This window comes from Pelophylax lessonae, assembly GCF_965119305.1.
Source record: "Pelophylax lessonae genome assembly, chromosome: 11".
NCBI lineage: Eukaryota > Metazoa > Chordata > Amphibia > Anura > Ranidae > Pelophylax > Pelophylax lessonae.
Window position 1 is genome coordinate 35,589,648 of NC_138778.1, and position 17,688 is coordinate 35,607,335.

Consider the following 17,688-nt stretch of genomic DNA (forward strand, 5'->3'; position numbering starts at 1 on the left):
TATTTTTAGGGTGGCTCCCAGGTACCTGGCTATTATTTTTAGAGGGTGCTCCCTGGGACCTGGTTCTGATTTGTAGGGGGAGGGGGCTCTCAGGGACCTGGCTATTATTTTGAGGGGGGCTCCCAAGGACCTGGCTATTATTTTTAGGGGGGGGCTCCCTGGGACCTGGCTATTATTTTTAGGTGGGGGGGGGCTCCAAGGGACCTGGCTATTATTTGTAGGGGAAGGGGGCTCTAAGGGACCTGGCTATGATTTGTAAGGGGGGCTCCTAGGAACCTGGCAATCCTTTATCGTTGGGGCTCCCCAGGACCTTGCTACGATTTGTAAGGGGGGCTCCCAGGAGCCTGGCTATTATTTTTCGTTGGGGCTCCCAGGGACCTGGCTATGATTTGTAGGGAGGGGGGCTCCCAGGGACCTGGCTATTATTTTTCTTTGGGGCTCCCCGGGACCTGGCTATTATTTTTAGGGGGGGGGCTTCCTGGGACCTGGCTATGATTTTTGGGGGGGGGCTCCCAGGGACCTGGCTATTATTTTTAGAGGGTGCTCCCTGGGACTTGGTTATGATTTGTAGGGGGAGGGGGCTCTCAGGGACCTGGCTATGATTTTTAGGGGGGCTCCCTGGTACCTGGCTATGATTTGTAGAGAAGGCTCCCAGGGACCTGGCTATTATTTTTAGGGGGTGGGGGGGGGGGGGCTCCCAGGGACCTGGCTATGATTTGTAGGGAGGGCTCCCAGGGACCTGGCTATTATTTTTAGGGGGTGGGGGGGGGCTCCCAGGGACCTGGCTATGATTTGTAGGGAGGGCTCCCAGGGACCTGGCTATTATTTTTATGGGGGGGGGGGGCTCCCAGGGACCTGGCTATGATTTGTAAGGGGGGCTCCGAGGGACCTGGCTATTATTTTTCATTGGGGCTCCCTGGGACCTGGCTATTATTTTTAAGGGGGCTTTGGGACCTGGCTATTATTTTTAGAGGGTGCTCCCCAGGACCTGGCTATGATTTGTAGAGGGAGGTGGCTCTCAGGGACCTGGCTACTATTTTTAGGGGGGGGCTCCCAGGGACCTGGCTATTATTTTTAGGGGGGCTCCCAGGGACCTGGCTATGATTTGTAGGGGAAGGGGGCTTTCAGGGACCTGGCTATGATTTTTAGGGGGGCTACCTGGTACCTGGCTATGATTTGTAGAGAGGGTTCCCAGGGACGTGGCTATTATTTTTAGAGGGTGCTCCCCAGGACCTGGCTATAATTTGTAGGGGGAGGGGGCTCTCAGGGACCTGGCTACTATTTTTAGGGGGGGGGGGCTCCCAGGAACCTGGCTATTATTTTTAGGGGGGCTCCCAGGGACCTAGCTATTATTTTTAGAGGGTGCTCCCTGGGACCTGGCTATGATTTGTAGGGGAAGGGGGCTCTCAGGGACCTGGCTATTATTTTTAGGGGGCTCCCCAGGACCCTGGCTATGATTTGTAGAGAGGGCTCCCAGGGACCTGGCTATTATTTTTAGAGGGTGATCCCTGGGACCTGGTTATGATTTGTAGGGGGCTCTCAGGAACCTGGCTATTATTTTTTGTTGGGGCTCCCTGGACCTGGGTATTATTTTTAGGGGGGCTCCCAGGGACCTGGCTATTATTTTTAGAGGGTGCTCCCTGGGACCTGGTTATGATTTGTAGGGGGGGGGGGCTCTCAGGGACCTGGCTACTATTTTAGGGGTGCTCCCAAGGACCTGGCTATTATTTTTAGGGGGGCTCCCAGGGACCTGGCTATTATTTTTAGAGGGTGTTTTCTGGGACCTGGCTATGATTTGTAGGGGAAGGGGGCTCTCAGGGACCTGGCTATTATTTTTAGGGGGCTCCCCAGGACCCTGGCTATGATTTGTAGAGAGGGCTCCCAGGGACCTGGCTATTATTTTTAGGGGGTGGGGGGGGGGGCTCCCAGGGACCTGGCTATTATTTTTAGAGGGTGCTCCCTGGTACCTGGCTATGATTTTTAGGGGGGCTCTCTGGTACCTGGCTATGATTTTTAGGGGGGCTCTCTGGTACCTGGCTATGATTTTTAGGGGGGCTCTCTGGTACCTGGCTATGATTTTTAGGGGGGCTCTCTGGTACCTGGCTATGATTTGTAGAGAGGGCTACCAGGGACCTGGCTATTATTTTTAGAGGGTGCTCCCTGGGACCTGGTTATGATTTGTAGGGGGAGGGGGCTCTCAGGAACCTGGCTATTATTTTTTGTTGGGGCTCCCTGGACCTGGGTATTATTTTTAGGGGGGCTCCCAGGGACCTGGCTATTATTTTTAGGGGGGGGGCTTCCTGGGACCTGGCTATGATTTTTTTGGGGGGGGGGCTCCCAGGGACCTGGCTATTATTTTTAGAGGGTGCTCCCTGGGACTTGGTTATGATTTGTAGGGGGAGGGGGCTCTCAGGGACCTGGCTATGATTTTTAGGGGGGCTCCCTGGTACCTGGCTATGATTTGTAGAGAAGGCTCCCAGGGACCTGGCTATTATTTTTAGGGGGGGGGGCTCCCAGGGACCTGGCTATGATTTGTAAGGGGGGCTCCGAGGGACCTGGCTATTATTTTTCATTGGGGCTCCCTGGGACCTGGCTATTATTTTTAAGGGGGCTTTGGGACCTGGCTATTATTTTTAGAGGGTGCTCCCCAGGACCTGGCTATGATTTGTAGAGGGAGGTGGCTCTCAGGGACCTGGCTACTATTTTTAGGGGGGGGGGCTCCCAGGGACCTGGCTATTATTTTTAGGGGGGCTCCCAGGGACCTGGCTATGATTTGTAGGGGAAGGGGGCTCTCAGGGACCTGGCTATGATTTTTAGGGGGGCTACCTGGTACCTGGCTATGATTTGTAGAGAGGGTTCCCAGGGACCTGGCTATTATTTTTAGAGGGTGCTCCCCAGGACCTGGCTATAATTTGTAGGGGGAGGGGGCTCTCAGGGACCTGGCTACTATTTTTAGAGGGGGGGGGCTCCCAGGGACCTGGCTATTATTTTTAGGGGGGCTCCCAGGGACCTGGCTATTATTTTTAGAGGGTGCTCCCTGGGACCTGGCTATGATTTGTAGGGGAAGGGGGCTCTCAGGGACCTGGCTATTATTTTTAGGGGGCTCCCCAGGACCCTGGCTATGATTTGTAGAGAGGGCTCCCAGGGACCTGGCTATTATTTTTAGGGGGTGGGGGGGGGTGGGCTCCCAGGGACCTGGCTATTATTTTTAGAGGGTGCTCCCTGGTACCTAGCTATGATTTTTAGGGGGGCTCTCTGGTACCTGGCTATGATTTTTAGGGGGGCTCTCTGGTACCTGGCTATGATTTGTAGAGAGGGCTACCAGGGACCTGGCTATTATTTTTAGAGGGTGCTCCCTGGGACCTGGTTATGATTTGTAGAGGGAGGTGGCTCTCAGGGACCTGGCTACTATTTTTAGGGGGGGGCTCCCAGGGACCTGGCTATTATTTTTAGGGGGGCTCCCAGGGACCTGGCTATTATTTTTAGAGGGTGCTCCCTGGGACCTGGCTATGATTTGTAGGGGAAGGGGGCTCTCAGGGACCTGGCTATTATTTTTAGAGGGTGCTCTTTGGGACCTGGCTATGATTTGTAGGGGGATGGGGCTCTCAGGGACCTGGCTATGATTTTTAGGGGGGCTCCCTGGGACCTGGCTATGATTTGTAGAGAAGGCTCCCAGGGACCTGGCTATTATTTTTAGGGGGTGGGGGGGGGGGGCTCCCAGGGACCTGGCTATTATTTTTAGGGGGGCTCCCAGGGACCTGGCTATTATTTTTAGAGGGTGCTCTCTGGGACCTGGCTATGATTTGTAGAGAAGGCTCCCAGGGACCTGGCTATTATTTTAGGGGGGGGGGGCTCCCAGGGACCTGGTTATTATTTTTAGGGGGGGGGGCTCTCAGGGACCTGGCTATTATTTTTAGGGGGGCTCTCTGGGACCTGGCTATTATTTTTAGGGGGGCTCCCTGGTACCTGACTATGATTTGTAGAGAAGGCTCCCAGGGACCTGGCTATTATTTTTAGGGGGGGGGGGGCTCTCAGGGACCTGGCTATTATTTTTAGGGGGGGGGCTCTCAGGGACCTGGCTATGATTTGTAGAGAAGGCTCCCTGGGACCTGGCTGTTATTTTTAGGGGGGGGGGCTCTCAGGGACCTGGCTATTATTTTTAGGGGGGCTCCCTGGGACCTGGCTATTATTTTAGGGGGGGGGGGGCTCCCTGGGACCTGGCCATGATTTGGGGTCCTCCGGATAGATGAAGTCTGTTCCCGAACATGACTCTGACCAGTAGAAGTCCATGAGATCAGAAGTAGGGTGTCCCTGGATAAGGCTGAGGGGGGATCTCAGTGTGGACCACAAGGCTGACACTCATCAGACAGCACGGAGCTGTTCCAGCACCACGTTAGTGAATTTATCACCAGATTCTCCCATTGCTGAGTCCTCGTCCTGTTCTCCCCCGAGTTTTCTGAGCTGTCCCTGCACGGCGCTCCTCCCATCCCCTAATCCGGTGAACCCCCCCTCCCCCTCTTCCCATCGTATAACGGGCACTGGCTCCGGAACGGGATTTTTTTGTGCAGAGACTGATCCCTCCGCCAGCCGCACAGCACCAGCAGATCCCTCCGCGCTGAGCGCATCCTGCAGTGGGAGAGCGGCCGGAGCCCCCCAGGTGACAACACCATGGGAGCCTGGGGACTGAGCCTGGGGGTCCTGCACTGCCTGGGGGTCTGCATCAACCTGAGCCTGGGGGACAAGCACAGCACTGCCGATGGTATGTCACATCTTTACTGGAGTCCTCTTCTGGGGGAGGGGGTCTGAGTTTTGGGGGTCTCAGTTGTGTCTAGGGGAGTTATATGGGGGAACAGTTATAATGGGGGATGGGATTATTGGACATCAGTTTATGGTCGCTTGTCATCTGCTGTCAGCTGTGCTCTAGGTGAGTGGACCTCTATGGGGGTGTCTTTGTATTGGGGTGCTCCACATTGAAGGACCTGGGGTGTCATTGCCCATGGCTTTACCTATAGGGCTCCAGTAGCTGATGGTTGTTCTTTTTCCAAATGCTTGAGATATCTGATGTGATCTGTAACATGGACCTGTCAGATCTCCCAATAGTTATATTTTCTGGAGTGGTGCTCCACATGGGGTGTCTTTGTATTGGGGGTGCTCCCCCCATGGCTTGACATAAATTGATCTAGTATTTTTTGGGTCATCCTTTTCCAAATGCTTGAGATACCTGATGTGATCTGTAACATGGACCTGTCAGATCTCCCATTAGTTATATTTTCTGGAGTGGTGCTCAACATGGGGCGTCTTTGTATTGGGGCGCTCCCCCAATAGCTTGACATAAAGGGATCCAGTATCTTTTGGTCATCCTTTTCCAAATGCTTGATATATCTGATGTGATCTGTAACCTGGACCTGTCAGATCTCCCATTAGTTATGTTTTCTGGAGTGGTGCTCCACATGGGGTGTCATTGTATTGGGGTGCTCCACAGTGAAGGACCTGGGGTGTCATTGCCCATGGCTTTACCTATAGGGCTCCAGTAGCTGTTGGTCATCCTTTTCCAAATGCTTGAGATATCCAATGTGATCTGTAACATGGACCTGTCAGATCTCCCAATAGTTATATTTTCTGGAGTGGTGCGCCACATGGGGTGTCTTTGTATTGGGGTGCTCCCCCCATGGCTTGACATAAAGGGATCCGGTATCTTTTGGTCGTCCTTTTCCAAATGCTTGAGATATCTGATGTCATCTGTAACATGGACCTGTCAGTTTTCCCATTAGTTATGTTTTCTGGAGTGGTGCTCAATATGTTTTTGTATTGGGGGGTCTCCACTTTGACTTTACACATAGGGCTCCAGTAGCTGTTGGTCATCCATTTCCAAATGCTTGACATATGTGATGTGATCTGTAACATGGACCTGTCAGATCTCCTATTAGTTTTCTGGAGTGGTCCTCTATTAAATGTCTTTGTCTTGAGACGCTTCATGGTGAAGAACTTGGGGTGTCAGTGCCTGTAGCTCTACATGTAGGGCTCCAGGAGCTGATGGTCATTCTTTTTCCAAGTGCTTGAGATATCTGATATGAGCTTTAATATGGACAGCTCAGATCTGCTGTTAGTTAGGCTTTCTGGAATGGTGCTCTGTGGGGTGTCATGGTATTGGGGAGCTCCATGGAGGCTTTACATACAGGGCTACAGTAGCTGCTGGTCATTCTTTTCCAAATGCTTGGGGTGTTTGGTGTGAACTCTATACCTGTCAGATCTCTAATTAGTTATGGTTTCTGGAGTGATCCTCTATGAGGATGTATTTGTATTGGGGTGCTCAATAGTGAAGGACCTGGGATGTTATTGCCTGTGGCTTTACATGAAGTAGCTGATGGTCAACATTTTTCCAAATACTTGGGGTGCTTGCTGTAAACTATAACATGGACACCCCAGATCTCCTATTAGTTATGTTTTTTGGAGTGATGCTTAATGGGATGTCTTTGTATTGGGGTGTGCCATGATGGCTTTACATGAAGTGGCTTTAGTAGCTGATGGTCAACATATTACCAAATACTTGGGGTGCTTACTGTGAGCTATATCATGGACATCTCAGATTTCTTATTTTTAGTTATGTTTTCTGAAGTGATGCTTCATGGCATGTCTTTGTATTGGGGTGCTCCTTGGTGGCTTTACAAATAGGGCTCCAGTAGCTGAAGGTCATTCTTTTCCAAATGCTCGGGGTGTTTAGTGTGAGATATAATATGGATATCTCAGATCTCCTATTAGTTCTGTTTTCTGAAGTGACATTTAATGGGATGTCTTGGAGTTGGGGTGCTCCATGGTAAGGGACTTGGAGTGTCATTGTTTATGGCTTAACATATAGGGCTCCAGTAACTGATGGTCAACCTTTTTACAAATTCTTTGGGTGTTTAGTGCGAACTGTAACATGAGTATTTTAGATCTCCTATTAGTTCTGTTTTCTGGAGTGATGCTTCATGGGGTGTCTATGTATTGGGGTGTGCCACAGTAAAGAACTTGTATCTTTACACATAGGGCAGTAGCTGAGAGTCATCCTTATTTTTTCTAAATTCTTGTGATGGTTAATGTGAGCTGTAACATGGACATTTTAGATCTGCTACTAGTTATGCTTTCTGTAGAGGTGTTTTATGGGAAGAGGGTGCTTTGTTTTAGGGTACTCCATAGTGGTTGATCTGGGGTGTCAGTGCCTGTATCTTCACCCAATGGGCTCTAGTAGCTGATGGTGATTCGTTTTCCAAAATATGTAGAGTTGTTTTATGTGGGGGGAGCTTTGTTTTGGGGTGCTCCACAGTGCTTGATCTGGGGTGTCAGTACCTGTATCTTCACCCAGTGGGCTCTAGTAGCTGATGGTGATTTGTTTTCCAAAATATGTAGAGTTGTTTTATGGGGAGACCTTTGTTTTGGGGTGCTCCACAGTGATTGATCTGGGGGTGTCAGTGCCTGTATCTTCACCCAGTGGGCTCTAGTAGCTGATGGTGATTCATTTACCAAAATATGTAGAGTTGTTTTATGGGGGGGACCTTTGTTTTGGGGTGCTCCACAGTGATTGATTTGGGGGTGTCAGTGCCTGTATCTTAACCCAGTGGGCTCTAGTAGCTGATGGTGATTCGTTTTCCAAAATATGTAGAGTTGTTTTATGGGGGGACCTTTGTTTTGGGGTGCTCCACAGTGATTGATTTGGGGGTGTCAGTGCCTGTATCTTAACCCAGTGGGCTCTAGTAGCTGATGGTGATTCGTTTTCCAAAATATGTAGAGTTGTTTTATGGGGGGACCTTTGTTTTGGGGTGCTCCACAGTGATTGATCTGGGGGGGTCAGTGCCTGTATCTTCGCCCAGTGGGCTCTAGTAGCTGATGGTGATTCATTTTCCAAAATATGTAGAGGTGTTTTATGGGGGGGGCTTTGTTTTGGGGTGCTCCACAGTGATTGATCTGGGGTGTCAGTGCCTGTATCTTCACCCAGTGGGCTCTAGTAGCTGATGGTCATTTGCATTTCAAAATATGTAGAGGTGTTTTTTGGGGGAGACCTTTGTTTTGGGGTGCTCCACAGTGATTGATTTGGGGTGTCAGTGCCTGTATCTTCTCCTAGAGGGCTCCAGTAGCTGATGGTCATTTGTGTTCCAAAATCTTGGGCTATTTGGTGTGAGCTATTACACTGACAGACCAGATAATGCTCCCAGAATATAGGATGCAAATTGCCTGCTTTTTTTTTAACCTCAGGTTGGAGGTGATAGATTCCATAGAGGGGCTTTTTATATGCAACTCCATAGTCACAATATCATTTATTTTATTATTTTTCCAGGTCTTGGGGGAACACAGCTTATCTTTGTATTGCAAACCACATTTTGGAGGTGATGGGGTTGTGCCTAACAGTAGCTTTGTTAATATTTAAAGCATATTCATAGCTAGGAGATCTGCTAGAAACACATGTATGTAGTTATGTTTCCAAATGATTACTAAGGGTTGATTAGCATCTAACTAATGATGATGTGTAAGTTATGCAAGTTGGGACCTGGGGGCTGTAAGGCTGGGGATGGATCTCTGCTTAAAATAATGAATACATACATTTATGAATATAGTAAATGACGCCTATAAGACCGTATCTGCTGTCTGATAACATTAGTGACCACTGTGGTGATGTGTTAATGCAACTTGGTTTCTTGCAGGGATGCGGCTATTATTATAGTCTTTTTATTCCTGAGCTGCTATATCATATACAAGGTAATAATATCGCTTGCATTATGTGTACAAACATAAGACTTCCTTCCAGATGTTCCGTACACTAGGAATGGATGTTTCAGTTTATGAGAAATACTGGAGGAAGAGCCGATGATAGACAATAGAATGATTGCTATTGATTGTCTTATAAGAACTGCCATCTTTTCAAATCCCACGATTGTTTATGGTCATTGCATCCCATATATAATGAAGCAATGGGGATTTAAAATGTTCTATTGCAGGATTAAAACTGGCTAGCGGTTTTGGTAAATCTGATGGTGATTGTTATACATCAAGAAGTTTGACATTGTAGTTGACTGTAAATAATCTTGGTCTCATAACACACAATCAAAATAGAGAGCAATAGCAAATGTAAATATTGACTTGCATTAATGTGTGGACATATCCAATAGCAGGGGAAGAGCGTTTGTCCTGGGATAATAAAGTACAAATAAATAAATAAATAAATGTAAAAAAAAAAAATGATATATATATATATATATATATTATATTATTTATTATTTTTAAATAAGCAATACATTAATAATAAAATGAATGTAGTGTAATGTAAGTAAACTACACAGAGGTCTACGGCTGTAAAAACTTGGAGGATGTTGACAGGTTGACATAAACTATGATACAAGTATTTACCAATTAATGTTTCTGTCTTAATAATATCTGAATACTGTAAGATAGTCTAGTTAGCCATCTCAGTATAACAACTATAATAACACGTATTAATTGTATACTAAGAATTACTATATTGTGCTCTGTTAATCAAGAGTGGTGACTGATGCTGTTAGTACAGTAAAAAGAGTCCTTATTGACCGTGTGCTAAATATCATAGTGAGTGATGAGGGCTGTGTAATAAAAACAAGATAATTGATGGGAAAGGCAAAGTTTTTTGTGCTAAAGAGAGATTGATTGGGATAGTGTGGCAAACGTGTGCTGATTGATATTGGAGTGAACACGGTCATGTGATTAATACTGGCTTTATGGTGGAGATTCTAATCCTTTATCCTGGTGTAATTGGTGCTGATGATAATTAATGCCGCTATGTGATTTCTCTGCGTGTCTTCTATAAATGTAAGGGGTTTATAAGGGACCATGTATGGAATGACATTCCTGTATTCTGTATAGATTGATAAAGACATGAGTTATTGTTTCTAAAATGGAAAAAGAAATCTGTTTTTGGGTCTGTCTATCACTTCTCTTTCTATCAGTCTACCTATTGAGTATCTATCTATCTATTTCTCTCTTTGTCTCAATTTCTCTGTCTATCTGTTTGTCTATCTTTTGATCGATCTGTCTATTTTTTTTATCCTATCTATCTATCTATCTATCTATCTATCTATCTATCTATCTATCTATCTATCTATCTATCTATCTATCTATCTATCTATCTATCTATCTATCTATCTATCTATCTATCTATCTCTGTATAGTTGACTATCTATTTATTCTCTTTATCCATCTCTCTCTCTTTTTCTCTGTGTATCAGTTGGTCTATCTATTGACATATCTCTATCTATCTATCTCTCTGTCTGTCTGTCTGTCTGTCTATCTTTCTCTATCATTTGATCTATCTATCTATCTATCTATCTATCTATCTATCTATCTATCTATCTATCTATCTATCTATCTATCTATCTATCTATCTATCTATCTATCTACATGTATCTGTTGGTCTCTTTCTCAACCTATCTATCTATCTATCTATCTATCTATCTATCTATCTATCTATCTATCTATCTATCTATCTATCTATCTATCTATCTATCTATCTATCTACATGTATCTGTTGGTCTCTTTCTCTATCTATCTATCTATCTATCTATCTATCTATCTATCTATCTATCTATCTATCTATCTATCTATCTATCTATCTATCTATCTATCTATCTATCTATCTATCTCTCTATCTATCTATCTATCTATCTCTTCATCATTGGATTAGCCATTCTATGTATCCTGTACATCCATCTTTGCTTCTCTGCATACATGTAAATGGTTTGCTACAAAGTATTACAGTTTGCATGCAGTCACTCTGTAGGTGTAATTGCAGCAATTGTGCTGGCGATAAAAATGTTAAAGTGGGGGGAAGGGGTTGTGGTAGGTTGACTTTCTATATTTATATTGGAGTCTATGTACCTACAGAAAGAGGCACTCTTTACTCCTTACATAGGGATGAGGAACCCTAGAGACAGACCAAAGCATACAGGGATAAAAGTGTGGAAGTGTAACTAAGGTGCAGAGAGTTCCAAAGAATGAAATGACAAGGACTGTGAATTTGGTGAGGATGCAGGAATATATTAAGGAGCATATTTTTAAATCAGTGAATGGTATTTGCACTAAACATTCACTGATGGTGTATAAATTATTTAAATTTAAAACATGTGCAGTGAATGTGAATGTCAGATTTATTGGTTTATAAATATTCCTCTTAGTGTGTGTGCATACAGGGAAGTAATGTAATCTAAATGCATTCATTAGCTGTAAGTGGCTAAATGGAAGTTGCTAACAAGTGTTCTTCAAGGTGTATTTGTGTGAAGACTGGAAATCAAATGGCTGTGAATATTTTGTGCTGTCTTGAAACATCTGACATGGGGCCTCTTGCTTATTGGGAAATAGGATCATTAATATCTTAGGTACTTTGCCTTAATGGTATAAACCAGAGGCTAACAAGATGTAGTTTGTCTCAGGCTTTATTAAAAGAGAAGTTTGGGACTTTTTTTTTTTAATAATCATACTTACCTAGGTGGATGCTGCATCTGTCCCCCACTAGCTCTAAGACTGAGAGCTGAGCGATCTAAGACTGCTGATCGCTCGGTTCCCAGAGCTTCGTGAGGAGAGAATTGGTGACTGTCATTCTCTCTGCTCTGCCCCGCCCACCCTAACTGAAGCACCAGGCAGCGGAGAGGGCGGGAGCAGCTGGCTCAGCCTCCCAGTAGCTCGCTGAGAGGCTGAGCCAGTCCAGGCTCCTGGGTGGATCCTGACCATATGGTCGTAATTTTTCCCCAGCTGGCTTTGTGACGTCAGCTGACAGCAGGCTTCAGCCCACTGTTAAAGGGGTCACAGGAGTGTACAGTGAACTGCACTCCTATGATCTACAGGAGAAGTACAACCAAATGAGCTTTAGCTGTACTTCTCCTTTAACCGATTGCCGACCGCCACAAGTACATATACTGCGGCTGTCAGCCCCGTGCAGGCAAAGTGACATATGGGTACGTCACTCGCCTGCGAGCCAATAGGGGGCGAGCGCGTGCCGCCATAGGCGCTTCCGCCCCCGCTCGCTCACTGTGATCCCCGCGCGTGTGACCGGCGGACCCGATGTCCGCCGGTCACTTGCGATCGTCCGTTACAGAGGGAGAAAGGCAGGCGGCTAATGTAAACAAAGCCGCCTGTCTTTCTCCCCTGTGTAACAGCAAAGATCATACGGTCCTGCTATGTAGGATCGTAGATCTCTGCTGTTACATGAAAAGCCACATCCCTGCACAGTAAGAAGCACGCCCCTAGGGACACACTTAACCCCTCCTTCTCCAATAAAGTTAACCCCTTCCTTGCCAGTGTCATTTTTACAGTAACAGTGCATATGTATAGCACTGATTACCGTAGTAATGTCACTGGTACCCCCAAAAGTGTAAAAAATGTCAGTCAAGGGTCCGATCTGTCTGCCGCAAAAAAAACAATAAAAATGACAAAAATCTTTCCCTTAGTTAGTAAACGCAATAACTTTTTCGCAAACCAATCAAAATACGCTTATTGCGATTTTTTTTTTTTTTTTTACCAAACATATGTAGCAGAAAACAAATTGGCCTAAAATGTTAAAAAATTTTGATTTTTTACATTTTTTTTGGGGGGGGGGGGGGGGAATTTCATATAAAAAAATGTGAAAAATATTGTTATTTTTGCAAAATTGACGCTCTATTTTTGTTTATAGCGCATGATCAAAAAATCACACAGGTGATCAAATACCACTAAAAGAAAGCTCTGTTTGTGGGAAAAAAAGGACGTCAATTTCATTTGGGTACAGCGTCGCACGGCCGCGCAATTGTCCGTTAAAGTCACGCAGTGCCGAATCGCAAAACACCCCCTGGTCAGGAAAGGGGTAAAATCTTCCGGGGCTTAAGTGGTTAAAGTGTATCTCTAGGCAAAATTGTAGCCCAGGAGTTGTCATGAAGTTTGCATGTTCTCCCTGTGCTTGTGTGGCTCTGGGCACTCTGGTTTCCTCCCAAATCCATAGGCAATTGACTCTTGTCCAAACTGGCTATGCATGTGTATGTGCTGTGTGTACTGGTCCTAATCTTCAGCAGTTGGGGAGGGTTGATAAAAGACATGGCGACCTACATAAAAAAAATAATCACCAGGAAAATTCTGTGGAAAAAGGCTTTTCCCTCAGAAAGCTGGCCTATATAATCACAGAGAGTCAGATACAACTAACAGATATGTAATACTAGGCAAAACCTTTTTTTCGGAGAGAGTAGGGAAGGTTTAGACCATTTGTTGGTTTTTTTTTATTGCTGTCTGCATCTTTATTAGGGAGATTTACCCCTCTATTTGTGCTGGTCATTATTGTTGTCAAGAAACAAAATCCAAAACGCTAGCGTTGTCCCTGGAGCAAGAGGTGGGGGTGCCTCCCAATAGGCACAGCTGTGGAGACCACTATTAATGGCGCTTTTCCACTGCATGGAACGGAACGGTTCGGCTCGCTTTTGTGCTTTTCCACTGCTGGTACCGCATGGTATGGTGTAGGAACGGTTCGGTACGGTATGGTGACGCTTTTCCACTGCATGGAACCGAACGGTATGGCTCTCAAAAACAGTACCACCTCGATTGTGGTTCCAAGAGGTACCATACCTGGTACCATATCCCACAATCCTTTGCATGCAGTCACTACTAGCCACTGATTGGTCAGAGAATCGTTGTTATCCCACCCACTTAACTTTAGTACTACTTTAGTGGAAAAGCAAACCATACCGAACCGAACCGTTCCAACACCGTACCATGCGGTACCAGCAGTGTAAAAGCAAACCGGGCCAAGCAGGGCCGAGTAGAGCCGAGCCGGTACTTGCAGTGGAAAAGTGCCAAAAGGCAGCCTTTCTCAACCTTTTCAACACAGGAACCCTTGAAATATTTTTCAGGTCTCAGTGAACCCCTGCTAAAAATGACCATATCTACAACTCACGGTACATTAGTGTGATGGTCAGTGGGATGAAAGCTCCTTACACTTGTGCACATTGGGAGGAATTACCTTCTTCCAGATAGCTAAAAAGATCAATGGTGTCAGGGGGAACTTATCTGAGAGGTAGAAATTACCTATTGCTTAAGGATCCCCTAGCAACCTCTGGAGGAACCCTAGGGTTCCACAGAACCCTGGTTGAGAACCACTGATCTAAGGCTACGTTCACACTGGCAATTCAGGCTGGTGCGAATTGTAGTGATGTCTAATGACAGGTCGCTGGTGGCCACAGCTATTCACAGTGATTGTCTGCAGTGATTGCTGCTGGATGCCCTCTGTGTGCGTACAGCAGCGATCACCGCACGTAACCACTGGCTGTGAGGACAGCTACAATTACCGGTGGCCCGCCGGACCTGACCAGTCATTATAGTGAATGGGGCAGGCGGCCGCCCCTAGACGCTCAGTCACAGCAGGAATCAGAAGAGGATAATTCCATTCACCTTGGGAGATTTCCGATAAAATTCCTCTTGCATTTCTGGGACAGAAAATGAAAGGAAATCTCCACAATGCTGCAGAGACAGTAAAAAGCAAGGTCTCTTTCACACGGGTGGACCGATCGGATTGGTAGCCCAGGAGTTGTATTGAAGTCCCTGTGCTTGTGTGCCTCTGGGCACTCTGGTTTCCTCCCGAAATCCATAGGCAATGGACTCTTCTCCAAACTGGCTATGCATGTGTATGTTTTGTGTGCACTGGTCCTAATCTTGAGCAGTTGGGGAGGGTTGATAAAAGACATGGCGACCTACATCATAAAAATATCACCAGGAAAATTCTGTGGAAAAAGGCTTTACCCTCAGAAAGCTGGCCTATATAATCACAGAGAGTCAGATACAACTAACAGATATGTAATACTAGGCAAAACCTTATTTTTGGCGGACCTGATCAGACCATCCATTGCCCTCTATGGAGTGGCAGGTGTCAACAGACATGTGTCCGTTGACACCTGCTGACATCCGATCCGATTCTATCCACTTAAAACAGATGGATGGGGGATCTGTTCCCCATCCGTCTGGTGGATCGGATCAAATGACAGTCAGATAGAAATGGACAGGTGATCCGTTTACATCGGACCACCCCATAGAGGAAATGGGGCTGTGTCCGTGTCTGCTCTGCATCAGTGGAGCAGACACGGACCTGTCATTCGCCTGCTCAGCGGGGATCATCAGAGAGATCCCCCACTGAGCAGGCGAATCTGCTGGCAGACTCTGCCAGTGTGAATGGGGCCTAAACTGGCAGGGGTTTTGTAACCCTTTCCTTCTGTACCTAAAAACTAAAATAGGTTTTGGCTTTATATATTTTAATAAAAATTCCTGGTAGAATGCACTATTGAAGACAGTTTCCTGCCTTATATGCAGAAATACTTCTAAACTGTGCAGACCATCAAACAGAAGAAAACCAAGATGGGTCCATGCCCAAGACATTGGTTGGCCCAGGGACCCCTTCTTGGGTAGTCCCCTCCCTCAGCATTACTAGTCCACTGCTAAAATTACATTTAAACTGTCATGGGTTGCAATTTGTAGTTGTAATATTATATATCTGGTATAAACATAAAATAGAAAAATTCTCCTGCCCTCGAGTGGTATGTGACAAAGGATAAATAGTATTAAATGGTCTTTGTTGGCATCACTTGTGGTCTTGCTGCCCCCTCAGGACCAAGGGTATCTAAACACACTATAAGGCTCCGTTCACATCTAGGTGTTTTTAGGGAGTTTTTCTGCTCTAGGATCAGCTCTCAAAACGCCCAACAAGACAAATCCTATTCATTTCAATGGCCCCTGTTCACATCTGAGCGTTTTGACGCTGTTTACAAAACGCCCAACGCTCAAAAAAGTACATGAGCTTCTTTTTGGGCAGATTACAGGCGTTTTCCATTGGTATCTATTCAATCAAAAAACGCCTGTAAATCGCGGTAAAAATCGCGGTAAAATCGATGTAAAAAACGCGCGAAAACGCTACGCTCAGGTGTGAATGTAGCCTAAGACAACAAGAGAGGGGCGCACCGACCTAATGTATTACCACTAAAAAGGTTTATTAAAATCCAAAAACGACATACATTATACTCACAAATACTTGTAGACGACAGCACACATATAAACACGATCGGACAAATCGTCTCCCAAGTAGCCAAGGCACTCCATGGTGCTGGATGACGTGCTAGTGTCCGCACAAATCTGGTTAGACTGACGCATTTCGAGGGCGAACCCTCTTCCTCAGAGTAGCATTTTTGGCTCTGAGGAAGAGAATTCGCTCTCGAAACGCGTCAGCCTAACCAGATTTGTGCGGACACTAGCACGTCATCCAGCACCATGGAGTGCCTTGGCTACTTTGGAGATGATTTGTCCAATCGTGTTTTTATATGTGTGCTGTCTACAATTATTTGTGAGTATTTGGATTTTACTAAACCTTTTTAGTGGTAACGCACTAGGTCGGTATATCTGGTATACACTGGGAGGACAAAGCTTTCTTTTCTCTTTTTTTTAGATTTTAATTTTTTTCTTGTTTTTCTTGTTATAGAACAGGAACAGTAAATTATAACAGATTTGGAGACAATTAACATATTGTCAATAATAAAAGGCATAAAATATCCAAGGTGTAAAACAAACAAAGATAATTAAGAAGATGAAGAATATCCCTATAAAATACAGGAACCTTACTAATATTAAAGAGAACAATGCAGATATATACAATATATAAAAAATATATAAACAAATTGATATCTTGTTCAAGTAAGATCGGGAGAGGATCATCAAATAGCACAGGCTTTGTCTTAAATATCAAGGTCTGTTTAAATGATCATTAAAATGATTCTTTAAAAGAACAAAGCTTTCTTAAAGGTAATTTGTCAGATTAGAATAATGAAAGCTGACTTGTGTTAAAGATGTTATGTCCTAAGGCTGTAATTTCCATGTTTGCTTTAGCTTACTGAGTTTGGAAAAAGCAAGTGTATATCAGGTGTCTATCCATCCAGTGACTAACCAAGACCTGCACCAAGGATAAAAACAGTTCTAGCACTTGCACCTTTAAAAACAATTCAGCCATAGCAGCTCCTGTATTTCGAACCTGACAGGTTCCTTTGAAATTGATTCCACAGATGAAACCCTCTCATGCGCGGAAAACCACAATTTGCATATTAGGAGGCTGGGTTCAGGGGCTCCTAGGAAGCTCAGAAGGAAACCTTCTTGGTTGAGCCAGTTAAGATATTGAGAAAACAGATGGAGTTGTGTAAATACCGTGTATAGGTAATAAGGTGTAAGCTGCAAACAACCAAACCCCTGGGGGTTAGAAATGAAATAAAGTGCAAAGAGGTTGATAGGGCGCTACCTAAAGTGTCAAATAAACCAGTGTTTCGGTCCAAAAAAAAATTAGGTATATAATAAAGAATAGGTGTACAAATGTTATTATTATTATAGAAAAAAACAATTATTATCCTGAATCCAATGTGCAGTGACAAAGTGCTATGTGCAATAAATAAACAGAAATTTGAAGACGCAGTGATGATTTATTCCAAAAACAAGAACACTAATACAGTGCAAATCTAGTAAGATAGCGGTGCTTACTGGAAATAAAAATTATATAAAATAGTGTTGAAAGTAAATGAATACAAGGATTCTTATAAGAGCATGTGGGTGCAAATAAACAAAAAGTGATGAGAATTCCAAATAGGTGAAGAAAGAGGTTGCATCCACCTGTGTGGCCACTAGGTGTCGCACCTCGCATACAACCTG

The 17,688-nt window shown here is 45.1% G+C and overlaps 1 protein-coding gene across 1 annotated transcript in view; it reads left to right on the forward strand.

Moving 5' to 3' along the window:
• The first annotated feature begins 4,518 nt into the window (after window positions 1-4,518).
• The window catches only part of VSTM2L (V-set and transmembrane domain containing 2 like), a 194,154-nt gene continuing 180,984 nt past the window's right edge, over window positions 4,519-17,688 (forward strand). Inside the window, exon 1 of the mRNA XM_082272021.1 lies at window positions 4,519-4,759. Coding sequence (XP_082128147.1) covers window positions 4,669-4,759 — 91 coding nt within the window. The 5' untranslated portion in view covers window positions 4,519-4,668. The remainder of the gene's footprint in view (window positions 4,760-17,688) is intronic.